Source organism: Simochromis diagramma, unplaced genomic scaffold, assembly GCF_900408965.1.
Source record: "Simochromis diagramma unplaced genomic scaffold, fSimDia1.1 OVJJ01000656.1, whole genome shotgun sequence".
In the NCBI taxonomy this organism is placed as follows: domain Eukaryota; kingdom Metazoa; phylum Chordata; class Actinopteri; order Cichliformes; family Cichlidae; genus Simochromis; species Simochromis diagramma.
In genome coordinates, this window is record NW_024387038.1 from 3,037,860 (window position 1) to 3,051,210 (window position 13,351).

The 13,351-nt window shown below is 38.4% G+C and overlaps 1 protein-coding gene across 6 annotated transcripts in view; it reads right to left on the reverse strand.

Moving 5' to 3' along the window:
• The window catches only part of LOC120741012 (ubiquitin carboxyl-terminal hydrolase 21-like), a 52,663-nt gene that overhangs the window by 28,028 nt on the left and 11,284 nt on the right, over nucleotides 1–13,351 (reverse strand). For 3 of the 6 annotated variants that reach the window (XM_040043603.1, XM_040043600.1, XM_040043605.1), the window contains 7 exons: nucleotides 11,541–11,672; nucleotides 11,325–11,453; nucleotides 11,149–11,186; nucleotides 11,027–11,073; nucleotides 10,822–10,923; nucleotides 5,282–5,384; nucleotides 5,064–5,176 (listed from right to left, as the gene is read on the reverse strand). In XM_040043603.1, the coding sequence (XP_039899537.1) occupies nucleotides 5,064–5,176; nucleotides 5,282–5,384; nucleotides 10,822–10,923; nucleotides 11,027–11,073; nucleotides 11,149–11,186; nucleotides 11,325–11,453; nucleotides 11,541–11,672 (664 nt within the window). The remainder of the gene's footprint in view (nucleotides 1–5,063; nucleotides 5,177–5,281; nucleotides 5,385–10,821; nucleotides 10,924–11,026; nucleotides 11,074–11,148; nucleotides 11,187–11,324; nucleotides 11,454–11,540; nucleotides 11,673–13,351) is intronic. The other 3 variants (XM_040043601.1, XM_040043602.1, XM_040043604.1) reach the window with 3 other exon arrangements.

The window sequence follows — 13,351 nt, forward strand, 5'->3', positions numbered from 1 at the left end:
AACAGTCTTCCAGCCAACCCAGATGGCCTTGCATGGAATGGGAAGAACAGTCTAAACACAGTCATTATCAGGGTGTTTTTGTTTGGCTCCAGCCTTGAGACCGCAGCTGGCGCTGAAAGGGTATCCGCATGAAGTGATGGTGTTTTTTACTTTAGTGCGAACAACTCATATGAATCTCAAAGCTGTTCCAATAGTCCAACACTGGTCTCTCAATCTCCTATTGGGGAGCCGTGAGCTTCTCCATGATGTTATCAAACTTGCGCTCCACACATGGGACAGCACAGCGCCACCAGTGTGTCTGCAACTGGCCTCGTGCTGGCCTGTGTGTGGGCCACCTTTGACAAACCACATCTGGGCCACCAAAGGGCTGTCATTCTTTGCGGTATGTGGGCCATGTGTAAGCACATTGTGTGGGCCAGATCCGGACCATACCAATTTTGCTATGTGGGTGTGTGCAGGTGACCAGAGGTGGCAAAAATACAGACATTCTTTACTTAAATAGAGGTCCAGATACTTGTGTTAAAAAATACCCTGATAAAAGCTGAAGTGCTGATTCAACTTATTTAAAAATAACTATGTTGTTTTGTGTACGACTGCCTTCACAGACATTAGTCAGTTGGGAGAACACTAAGATCAGTTGTAGCGGCTCAGTGTGGGGAATAAATTCTCAAACTCACAATATGTTCTGTATCTATAAGTTTACACATTCATAGTATAGAGTGGGTATACAGTTTGAATTTAGTAAATGATTCCTACCAGCTTAAAATGTAACTTTGCTAGACTACATGTAACTTAACACTGCGCATGACCACCACAGCCATGGTACACCCATTGAACACAGTGCTTTACTGTAAATTCATAACTGCATACATCATCACAGATACACAGAGTATCATTAATTACCATTTTGGTTTCTTAGGGTGTGTCTTGCTAGAAAAAGCTTTGATCGTATCATGGTTCTTGGGTCATTTACTCAATGTTGTGAGTTTTGTATTTTCTCTCTTAATTTTTTTTAATTAGGCTCTTGTGAATTGGTTTATTTTCCTAGTGTCTACTTATAGTGTCTTGTATTTGTACTCATCCCTTTTTCTCACATTTTATTAAGTCCCCTTCACTTTCCAGTGTTTTTAGTCTTCAGTTACTTCCGTTTTATGTTGTAGTCGCTCATCTCATGTACTTTATGTTCAGTTTTGCTTCCCCTTGTGTTGTCTTTATTAATCATCCCCAGTTGGTCTAAGAAGATTGGAATGAAAAGTGACTAGATGTCTTTGAGTTTCTTGAAGACATTACACCTCTCATTTGAGAACCTTCTTCAGTTCTAAAACCAGTGGATGAAGAGTCCAAGATTTTAAGCCCAAGTGGGAGTTGTCCCTTGCGAGAAACTCAAAGTCGAGTCGCTTTTCTTTCCAAGATACTTGGATTACCATGACCTGGATGACTGAGAACCTTCACAGCAACATCCCCAGTTGAGTTCCCACTATCCTCTTGTTATGTGTTTGTATGTATTGCTGCAGTCTCCCCGTGTGCTTTGTTGCATCCTCACCACATGGTACAGTAGTGTGTTTTTCCTTAATCCACATCCCCTTGCTAACCTACAGTATTAATTTCGCTTTGTATTACCCACCTGTAGGACTTGACTCAGGTACACTAACCATCAAAATTTTAGAACACCCGAATTCTTCTGAAATCTTAACTGAATTTCAAGCAGTTCAATATCTTATTGTACTTTGACACAAAAGCATAGAACAAATAAACAGTTCAAGTTAAATAAGACATTATGGAATCCATTTATAAACGAAAAAGTATATGGAACTTTCGACTCAAAGTAGCCATCTTTGGTAAATATATCTGCTCAACACACTCCTCCCATTCTTTGTAAAACCAAATATTCTTTAGATTCAGATTGCATTTATGTTTTGGGACATTAACTTGCTGAAGGACCCCTGACCAACTACTTGCACACCAGAAGTCACCAACACTGGGGCTAGCAAAACAGCCCCAAAGTATCAGGGTACTTTCAGTGTGTGACCGTTGATGTCACACACTGAAGAACCATCCTTTTACCTACTTGACAGTGTACAAAAATTCTGTGAGATGAACCAAAGACTTAAAATTTTGATTCATCAGTCAATAATAGTTTCTCATTTTGACATCTTAGCATTGGCTTTCTTGCTGCAATTCAACCTGTCAAACCTGCAACTCAGTCTTATTTACAACAATTACTGTCAGGGAATTGTGGATCAATATGATTGTCATTTTGCAAGATGATTAGATCTTTAACAAGATGATTAGATCTTTAGCAGAGTGATTAGATTTTTAGCATGAATGCTGACTTCTGTTTCCTACACAGACACACATACACATGTCACTGATCACATCACATTATCTCAGTTGTTCTCCTGACTCTCTCCAACCATCAGGAACCCTCCCCGTTAACTTTTATCAAGTGGAAAAAGGTTAGCATTCATCCTCTAGCTTCACTGTGTTTACGTTATGCTTATAAAGCTGTGTTGCTAGCGATCACATAGCACATCATTATACCAGCTAGTCCAACTTCAGTAACCCTACAAACGTCACTGCTGTTTAGTTTTCTGTCTTCATTTATGTTGGAAGCAAGCATAGCTGTACGTTTTAACGTTTTCAGAAATCTCTCAGTCAGAACATGCTATATCATGTTTAGATTGAAACTAGCAAGCTAACTTTCTGCTAACTTCTAACTCCGTTAAATTTAACCAATTTTGCTTTCATGGATGCCTGGATGTTAAACTTTATTGTTACAGCTGGTAAAGCAGCAACACTGACCATTTTATTTAAGATAAAATAATTTAGACAGTTTTTAACCCTCAGTGATGCTGCAGTAGTCGTTTGGCTTTGGGACCTGAAGCCGACAGAGTTTTGGACTCAGATTGCTGTATTCTAAGCTGTGTTCCTGTGAGCCGCCTATTAAGCTGTTAACTCTCAAAAACGTTTCTTCTTATTTTGTTGTGGCTTTGGGTCCACCAGATCTTCTCCTATCAGAATAAAAGGAGACTGTACTCACTAACAACTTGACTTTCTCCGCAATTTCTCTGTAGCTTTTTCTTTTTTTCTATTTAAGAAACACACCACTTTCTGCAATCAAATATTCTTCAAATAATGCTGACAGGGATACCACAGTTTTTTTTTAAAAACATTAGTTTTACAATTCCCCAAAATACCTTTTTGTATAATTCTAAAATATACATTATTTTTTAGTTTTGGTTAACCTTTTTTTAAGTGTCTGGCAGTTCACTCATTACCTTTGTGCCATTTCAAGAAAATGAATGGATAAGAACAGTTTGAATTTCAAATTACAGTTGGAATTGCGATGATCTAAAACTGTTGACAGGTAGTGTGCATGTAGCAAAGATTTAAAGATTTCTGTAAAAGCACTTCTTTCTCAGACATAGAGCTATTTCTTGCAGCCTGTGTTTTTTTTGTTTTGTTTTTTTTAATAGCCAACCAAGTCAAGAGGTATTCTTACCAGATAATCTAAGATCTTTAAAGTGTGATTGCCAGATTTTTTTTTCCTGTTATATCTTATGATATTTAATGGCTTCAATATTAACTACAAAAGCTTTTCTATTGTTCTCTAGCTGAATAAAATGACACACTGGATCCTAAAAACAGCCTAATAAGTAAAGAGTAACTGATTAATGTCGGCTAGTTTACTGCCAATTTTCCACGCTAGTTTAATGGGTATACAGTGCGCTGTCCATCAAAAGACTGGACGATCCTTGTCCCAAATTAACGGCATTACTGGTGCCGACTACAGCCCCATAACTATCAGACGGCATCTGAGAGTGAAGGGCTACAACAACAAATATGGTTTCCTTATGGTTTCCAACGTTACTGCATGACAAGAAGATCCCACTTGAGATGCGAGCCACAGTGGAGGGGGCACTTTTTCCTTCAGTGGAACAATGGAGCTTCAGAAGGTGCAGGGGCGTTAAATGGCTGCAGGATATGTCCAGATGTTGCAGAGAGCATCCCTCATGACTATGGGCCCTCGTCTGTGTGGTACCAACTGGGTTTTTCAACAGGAGAACAATACAGTATACAATGCCCGTAGGACATGGGACTTCTCTGGGGCGATTGTGGCTCAAGAGTTGGGAGTTTGCCTTGTAATCGGAAGGTTGCTGGTTCGAGCCCTGGCTCGGACAGTCTCGGTCGTTGTGTCCTTGGGCAAGACCCTTCATCCATTGCTTACTGGTGATGGTCAGAGGGCCCAGTGGTGCCAGTGTCCGGCAGCCTCGCCTCTGTCAGTGCACCCCAGGGTGGCTGTGGCTACAATGTAGCTTGCCATCACCAATATGTGAATGTGTGCGTGAAGGGGTGGATGACTGGTTGTGTAAAGCGCTTTGGGGTCCTTAGGGACTAGAAAAGCGCTATACAAATACAGGCCATTTACCATTTCTCTCAGGAGAATAACATAACCCTTTTGGACCATCTTGTGTGTTCCCCTGATCTAAATCCAATTGAGAATCTTTGGGGATGGTTGGCAAGGGAAGTTTACAAAAATGGACAACCGATTCAGACAGTAGATGCCCTTCTTGCAGCCATCTTCACCACTGGGAGAAATGTTCCCAAACACCTCATGGAAACGCTTCAAGCATGCCGCAACAAATTTCTGAAGTGATCGACAATAACGGTGGAGCTCCTCATGACCGAGTTCATGTTTTGAACTTTCATTTCAGTTTGTTTTTTTTTTCTGGGGGGGGGATTTACAAGCCTGTTTAAGTTTAAGAGTTGTTTTCAATAAATTACATGCACAAAAAAAGTTTTATCTCACTACAATTTCTTCTTCTTGCATGTTGAAGCTCTAATTGGAACCTTGTTAAGATCCAACCATGCAAAATATTATTTTTTTGCCATGTTTCAACCATTGATCAGGACTGTATATGTATAGTAGGTTTTGATTACATGTCATTTTAATGAGCCAGCTAACACAAAGAAAACTGGCTTATTTGCAGCAACTTAACAGGTAAACTGACACAGTTTTACAAAAACCAGGTGTATTTAATGTTTAATAATGTTTACTGTACCTGAGTTGATGTCCAGCTTTGAACTGATTTCACGTGTGTAAGCTGTATTTTTCTTTAAGTTATGAAACAAGGTGTCAAGAGGGTGATCAATATACTGACTTCTTCCAGAGTTCCTACAGCAATTAAACAAACTAGTCACATGGTGTTACATGTTCACTCCAATGTTTATTCATTTTAAATATGGATAAATCTTGGATATTTTAAGTTCTGTAACAAACCTCGTCACAGCTTCTCTGAAGTCTTTGGTCATGAATAGCACTTGTAGCACACTGTTTAAGTAACATGTTGCTCCTTGGTTTTCTAACCCATGGTACTTGTTGGCTAAAAGGAGATAATCAAGGATCAATTTAAATTGTACAACTGTTTCTGTGAAAGATAAACTAGGTGAACAGCGCATAGTGTTTTCACTTACACGAATAGGCACTAGCAAAATACCTAGTGTAAAAATATATCATGTTGATTTCATTCATGTGACCACATGACACATTACTATCAGTGCTTCTTCTCTGATTCTCCATGAGTCCTTTGTTTCCTGGAAAACTGTTCACAAAAACACTGCTCTCTTTTCATACCATATCTATGTGTCTTTTTTTTTTTTTTTAAGTTAGTGATGATCTCTCTTTCCACACAGTTGTATATCACTTCCTGTCCCTGATTCTGTTGTGCTGTGACTATAATCACCTCGTATCTGTTTTCAGCTAATAACTTTTGACTTAGACCTTCTCTAATCTCACAAAAGTCTTTTTGTTTGTTGTCTTATTTATGCACCTTCACAATCTCTCTTACCTTGCTTATCATTTTTCTTTTGCTCTTCATCATTCTCTCACATTGGTTTAAAACATATCAGGAATCCTTATGCATTACTAATTCTCTATTCCCATCTGTGGTTTTACTTCTATTGGCTTCAGCTATGCCTTTACTGTCTACCATTACAACTACCATCATTTGCCTGTCCTTATCTCTTAGTCTGTACTCTCTCATTTCTTCATCTTGTTCCACTTTCAGACTGTGTTGGATATCTTGGTGATCACTGCATTTTCTGGTTTTAAAATTTGCATCCTGATGATGCTCAGCATCATTCTTGTGGTCATCAGACTACTGGTTATCAGTTTTTTTTTCTTTGTAATTTGGTCACTGCGTTCATTGTCTACATGTTTTATGTCTTTGTTTTTCCTGTATTTTTGCAGAGTACTTTTCTTTCTCCTTTTCCTGTTTACTTTCATCTTTTTTCTCTACATCATTTCTCTACATCACACAAACCACCTGCAACTCAACACCTCAAAGACTAAGGAACTGGTTGTGGACTTCGGGAGGTCCGGAGAAGGTCCACTGCCGGTTCAGATAGAGGGGGAGGAGGTGGAGGTGGTCAACAAGTACAAGTACCTCGGGCTGTGGGTGGACAATAAACTGGACTGGTCATGCAACACAGAGCAACTGTATAAAAAAGGCCAAAGCCGACTGTACATCCTCAGGAGGCTGAGGTCTTTTAACATCTGCAGGAATCTCCTGAGGATGTTTTACCAGTCAGTGGTTGCTGGAGTACTTTTCTATGCTGTGGTGTGCTGGGGGAGCAGCACAGCAAAGAAGGACTCATCCAGGCTGGAGAAACTGATCAGGAAGGCTAGCTCTGTGGTCGGCATGAAGCTGGACACTCTGGTGACAGTGGCAGAGAAAAGGACACTAAAAAAAACTGCTGGACATTATGAACAATGCTGGGCATCCTCTGCACACGGCCATTAACAACCAGAAGAGTCTGTTCAGTGCTTCTCCCCAAGACAAGAACTAACAGACTTAAAAACTCCTTTGTCCCACACGCCATCAAACTGTTTAACTCCTCTCTGGAGGGGAGAGGGAGGGGAAACAGGAGGACAAAGGAGGGGGAACAACTAAGCTGTAGTGCCTCTTCACTTCACTGTGCAATACCTTTTGTGCAATATTTTTGCACCATAGTCAATGGTGCAATAGACCTCAATACTTGAAATGTGCAATTCACTTGTATTTTTATTTTTATTCCTATTTATTGTGTGGATGCTTTAAGCATCCACACTATTGAGTTTCTTCTTGGTGTTTCCGTACACTTTTCGCCGTGGATCTACTTCCACAATTTTTGTGCTATTTTCACCGTTCAAATTTTAAACTATTCTGCTATTTCTGCTAATGATGGCTATATCTTTTGGTATTTTTCACTATTATACTTTTTAAAATATTAAGCTTTTTTCCTTTAATTTGAAATGAATGGGAAACTTCTGCAATTCTGCTAAAATTTACTTGTTTTTGAAACTTAAGTACTTCCTCATATTTTCACGTAGAACAACCATTCAAACTTTAAAATGTTCTCAAATTATTGGGCTATTCAGGTATAAATTAGCTTTTTCAAATCTTTTACTGTTTTACTTTTATCCCTCTTAAAGTTTTGAGTTGCAAAATTGTGATTTTTCACAAAATACATGCGTTGTTATGGTTGCTATGCTCTTGGCTTCCAGTGTGCCACTAAAGGTTTTGCAGTCTTCTCTTCATGTCCGAACAACTTCTTGCTACTTGCTCAATTTTCACTCAACATCCACAAATTATACATCAAAACGTAGGTATTTTTGCTGGCTTTCAGGAAACGTCACTATCATTGTTGTGGGACTTATAGAATTTTTGCAAATCTCCTCAGACCAACACAAAGTCGGAAAACTCTCCATAGAAAGTCAATGGAGAGCTTGTTCAAAATCACCGCTTGATTTCTGTAATGAGAGGCATATTCGAATCGTCATATCTCCTTAACGAAACAAAGTTAAGACATGAGGCTTGTCCCAGTATATCTTCAGACACTCCTGACTCTCACAATTCAAGAATTTCTTTCTCACCTATTACCGTTTTGAAATGAGTTAGACTTGTTTGAGGGTAGGAAATTCATCCTTCGCTCAGATTTCTTCAGATTTCAAACTCTGGAAATGAGCCACTTTTTTTCTCTCGTCATAACTTTTTGTTGGATTTCTACAGAGACCTGAAAATTTCCATGACTGTTCACCAAAGCCTGCTGTCTCTTACGGTGAAAGAATGATATTGATACTCCAAATACATTTAGAGTTAGAAAGTGTTGTTTGAGGGCAAGTCAAGGCACTTTTTGCTTCGCTCTACTCAGTTATGGTGCATTACAAGTCAAATATCTTTAATAATTCATATTTTAATGATAACACTTTAAGATTCCCCCATCTCTTCTGAACAAAACGGTGTAAGAATGACCGTTCTAGCCCCTACGATTAGGAAATTATGGTCATTTGTTTGAGGGGAGTCGTCACTATGAGAAATAGACTGCAATAATCCTGTGTCTCTCTGTGCTGCGTGCACTTGTTTTGGCGGGAAAAAGTACACAGCCTCTCTGATTGGTGGATTCAAATTCAGCAGCTCCCAGGCTGCTTGACTGAACTAAAGTTGCTTCTGTCTCCCTCTACGTGTGTGTGTGTGTGTGTGTGTGTGTGTGTGTGTGTGTGTGTGTGTGTGTGTGTGTGTGTGTGTGAGAGAGAGTGTGAGAGAGTGAGTGACAGAGAGAGAGAGAGAGAAAGCCTTTTAATGGGATGATCTCATTCTAAGATTCAAATTCAATATATTTAGACTGGTTGACTGAATTGGATCTTGTGTGTGTGTCTCTCTGTGCATGTGTGTTTCCTTATGTGTACATATTTGTGATTGTGTCTCTGTTATATATTTTTTTGCCGATTTTTTTCATTTAACAAGTATATTTGAGGGACCCTTAGCATGTTCAGCATTTTTTCAGCTGTCCATTTTGCTTTTCCAATTTTTCTGTTTAAGTTATTACTATTGTGCTAAATCATACTATTTCTGCTATTTTATAAGATTTGTGCTAAATATAGTATTTCTGCCAAATATAGTATTTCTGATTAATTATAGTTTTTCTACCAAATCATAGTACAGTATTTTTGCTTTTTATAGGATTTTTATATTGCTTAATATAGTATTTCTGCTTTTTATAGTATTTGTGCTAAAACATAGTATTTCTACTAAATGTAGTATTTATGCTTAATCATACTATTTCTATATATTACTGCCAGGTCCCCAGGCAGCCAATCCTCTGTGAGGCCTGAGACATTCAAATTTACATATCAGGGCCTGCACGGCTTTCCAGCCAGCCAATCATATATGTGGGCTGAGGCATTCAAATTTGCATATTGGGGCCTTCGTGGCTTCTAAACCAACCCGTCATCCATGTCATATATCTCTAAAAATTCATATTTTAATGATAAATTGTCAACACTTGACGATTCCCCTTCTCTTCTGAACAAAACGATCTAAGAACGACCGCTCTAACCCCTATGGTTAGGTAATTATGCCCATATGTTTGAGGGGAATCCTCACTATGAGAAATAGACTACAAAAATCCTGTCTCTGTGCTGCCTGTGTGCACCTGTTTTGGCGGGAAAAAGTACACAGCCTCTCTGATTGGTGGATTCAAACTCAGCAGCTCCCAGGCTGCTTGACTGACCTAGAAACTTGCTTCTCTCTCCGTGTGTGTGTGTGTGTGTGTGTGTGTGTGTGTGTGTGTGTGTGTGTGTGTGTGTGTGTGCGCGCGCGAGAGAGAAAGACCCTCTTTAGGGCAGCATCTCATTGTTTGATAAAAATATAATATATTCAGAATGGTTGACTGGCATAGACCCTGTGTGTGTGTGTCTCTCTCTGTACATTTCTGTATTTATTTATTTGTATTTCTTTTTTTCCCCCACAGGTGAACAATAATTAGTTTTGAGAGAGCTTAACCATGTTCTGTTTTTTTTTTCAGCTTGTCATTTTACTTTTCCAGTATTTTCACTTAAGTTATTACTATTCTGCTCAATCATAGTATTTGTTCTAAATCATTGTTATTTTGCTATATTGTAGTATTTCTGCTAAATCATAGTATTTCTACTATATTATATTTTTCTTTCTAAATATAGCATTTCTGCTATATAATTGTATTTCTGCTATGTTATAATATTTGTGCTAAACCAGAGTATTTGTGCTGAATCATAGTATTTCTGCCAAATTATAGTTTTTCTGCCAAATTATAGTATTTGTGCTAAAACATAGTATTAATTTAAAATTACAATATTCATAGTTCATCACAGTGTCTCTGGTAAATCACAGTATTTCTGCTATGTTGTACTATTTTGCTAAATCATAGTGTTTCCGTAATCTTTAAGTATTTTTGGCTAAATATATTCTTTCTGTTATCTTATACTATTTCTCCTAAATTCTTGTATTTTTGAGAAGTTATCATGTTTCTGGCAAGTTACTATATTTCTGCTATGCTATTGTATTTCTGCCAAGTATTATGTTTCCTCTAAGATATTGCAGTTCTGCTAAGTTATAACATTTTAGCAAAGTTCTTTTGCTTCTGCAAAGTTTTTACAATTTCTGCAACGTTTCAGCTTTTTCAGCTAGTTTTTGCAGACAGCTTCAGCTTTAAAGCATCCACACTGCATTTTCGCAGGAAATGCAAATTTTTCTAGTTCTATTTATCCCCCTCGTATATTTTATTTTTATATGTCTCTGTATTTATATATGTCTGTGTGTGTGTATATATATATAATATTCTGTAACTCTGTAACTTCTGTCGGTGCTGTGCTTTTGGAAACCGAATTTCCCAGAGGAACCCACCCGAGGGATTAATAAAATTTTGTCTTATCTTATCTTATCTCTTATCTCTCATTCATTATCATCTCCTGATTATTTCCTTGTATGTCCACAAGGTTATGGTCCATGCCTGCTGCCTCACCTTCATCTCGCTCTGAGGTCTTTACAACCTGTTCTTGTTGCTTATAGATTGAAGCTCCACCAGTGGGTGCCTCACTGATGTGTTGTGTGTCTGCAGCATGCACTGGAAATGAAATGAAATCAGTCAAAATCATTTCAAACTGCCAGTGTGATTCAATCAGTTACAGACACATCTGTAAGTTCATTAGAAATGTTTCCCATCTTACTTTTCTTTTTCCTGTAGAACAGAAGATAAGCACTACTGGATCTAGTACTGTAAAAGTAAAGCAGGGTCAGTTTAATATTCAGTAAATGTTTGTTTTGGAAGAAAATTCAGATAAAAACTTACGTGTTACTTCTGTCAAGCTGGAATGGTCCTTCTGGAAGCTGTTAATGAAAATAATACAAAAATGATCATCTATAGGTTAAATACTTTTTTCTATCAAGGACAAAACTGCATCAATTTGTGTTAAAGTATTCATGTCTTGGTAAAAATACCAGTTTAGCAAAATCAATCTGGCTTACCATTCTGACATAGGTATCATTGAAGTTGTACCATCTGTCATCATCCTGAGATTTGATTGTTACGGTGTAATGTCCAGATCTCAAGTCACCAAAGTGCTCGACAAATGCATAAAGCTCATAGGTCTGGTTCTGATAATGGGTAAAAAAAAGAGATATATTAGTATCAGGAATCAGAAAATAAAAAGTAATGACAGCATAATTAAATATTCAGTATACCTCTGATATCTGTAGGGTCTTAGGAACCATCACCGCTTGTCTTATTTTCATGTATACTTGGTATCGATGGTCAAACTTAAATCTCTTCAACAGCAGCGTCAAAACATCTGGATGATGCCTCATTTCCAATTTCTAATTGAAACACAGAAACAGTATTCTTTTATGTTTTTATAAAAGAGTTGGAACTTTGTATGACTGGTAAATAAAAACACCGAAACCAAAAAAAATTTAAGGAAAGGTTGCTGGACATTGGCAAAACCTAACTATTTTGATCAAAAATGAGGTCGCTACAATGAGGTCAACATGGCCAAAAATCTATAATGCGGTATAATTTGAAGCACGCGCAGTAACGATATATATATCGGGATATATTATTTTCTTCTGTATACTGTATTCTCGATAAAAATTAACGGGAGGGTTCCCAATGGTTAGGAATAAATGCAACATGGGAGGATGCTGTAAACGGACCAAACTTCAGTCAGGAGAACAGCTGAGATAATCCATCCATATTACGAGATTAGTTATTAATATACTGCAACAACATGGGAATAGAGCACCTGCGAGAGAATTCAACATTAATGAATTAATAGTACGGAAGTGGAGGAAGCGCAGTTTTTCACTTTCCACATATTCCAAGATGTGCTTTATCTCTTTAATATTACTGTTGCCTGGCATAATTTGCAGATGATGCGATGCTTTCAACCAAAACATGTGCAGCTTGACGACACCATCAACATGTGCTATCGCGGTGGAGCAGTATAGTCAAAATCTCTACCGTGGGCCAAATTTATATCGTTTCTGCGTTATACCATTAATACCGCCTGCCCCTAGTCACAACATTTTAAGATGACACTGATTTCTTATATATATATATACATATATATATATATGTGAACTTTAAGCCCAAGCCTGTGAGCTTCAAGAGTTCCACAGAAATATAGAAGATTAAGGACAGACTTTATTGGCTTATTTCCATCTCAGTGACTGTAGCGACTTCTGATGTATATGTCACAAAGTGGAAATTTGTATTTGTCTTTCATAATTGGTTTTGTTCTGATTTTAGAGTTTATTTCTGAGTGTAGTTTTTATTTGTAAGATTTTATTCTGATGTTTGAATTGCATGTTTTTAGTGTTTTATATGAAGTTGTTTTAATCCACTGTGGACTAGCTGGGCATGGGACAAATTGGCTGATTGCGATCATCTGCTGAGGCACCGGTGTGTCCTGAGGTGGCCTATCAGCTGGTAAAAGGACCTGTTTAAAAAGAAGCTGGCTGAGCACTGTAGGAGGCCCATATACGAAGACAAGGAACAGATAGAAGCCAGGTGTTGGAAAGGTTGTTCTGCCCAATTGTCAGGGGCGTAACGCAGCGACCCAGTTCTGACAGCAGGAATGGTGACAGTACGAGACAACGTGTGTGATCGACAGCAGGGCAGAGGTGCACCTCTGCCTGCATTTGTGACTAGTGTCTCCACTGTTGTTTACCGGGTGCAGCCGTGTTGAGGGAAGGTCGCCATGGTTATTAGCCAGACCAGTGCCCGGACAATGGAGTGAGAGGCTCGAGTGCAGAGCACAAGCTGGGCTGTTATGGGACGAGCCTGGTGGAGGGACGAGACGGAGATGTGAGGCTCCTCCTTGTCCTCCTGGGACCAGGCTTGCGTGGTCCCAACTCAAAAGAAACATTGCTCCCCTGTTTTCAACTACAAGGAATATTCACCCTGGCTTTGTAGGACAATGGGATCATGGGACTGTGGGGGATTTCAGTGCACAAGGAACATTACATTTTATAAGTTTTGTTAAAATTGTTTGTTC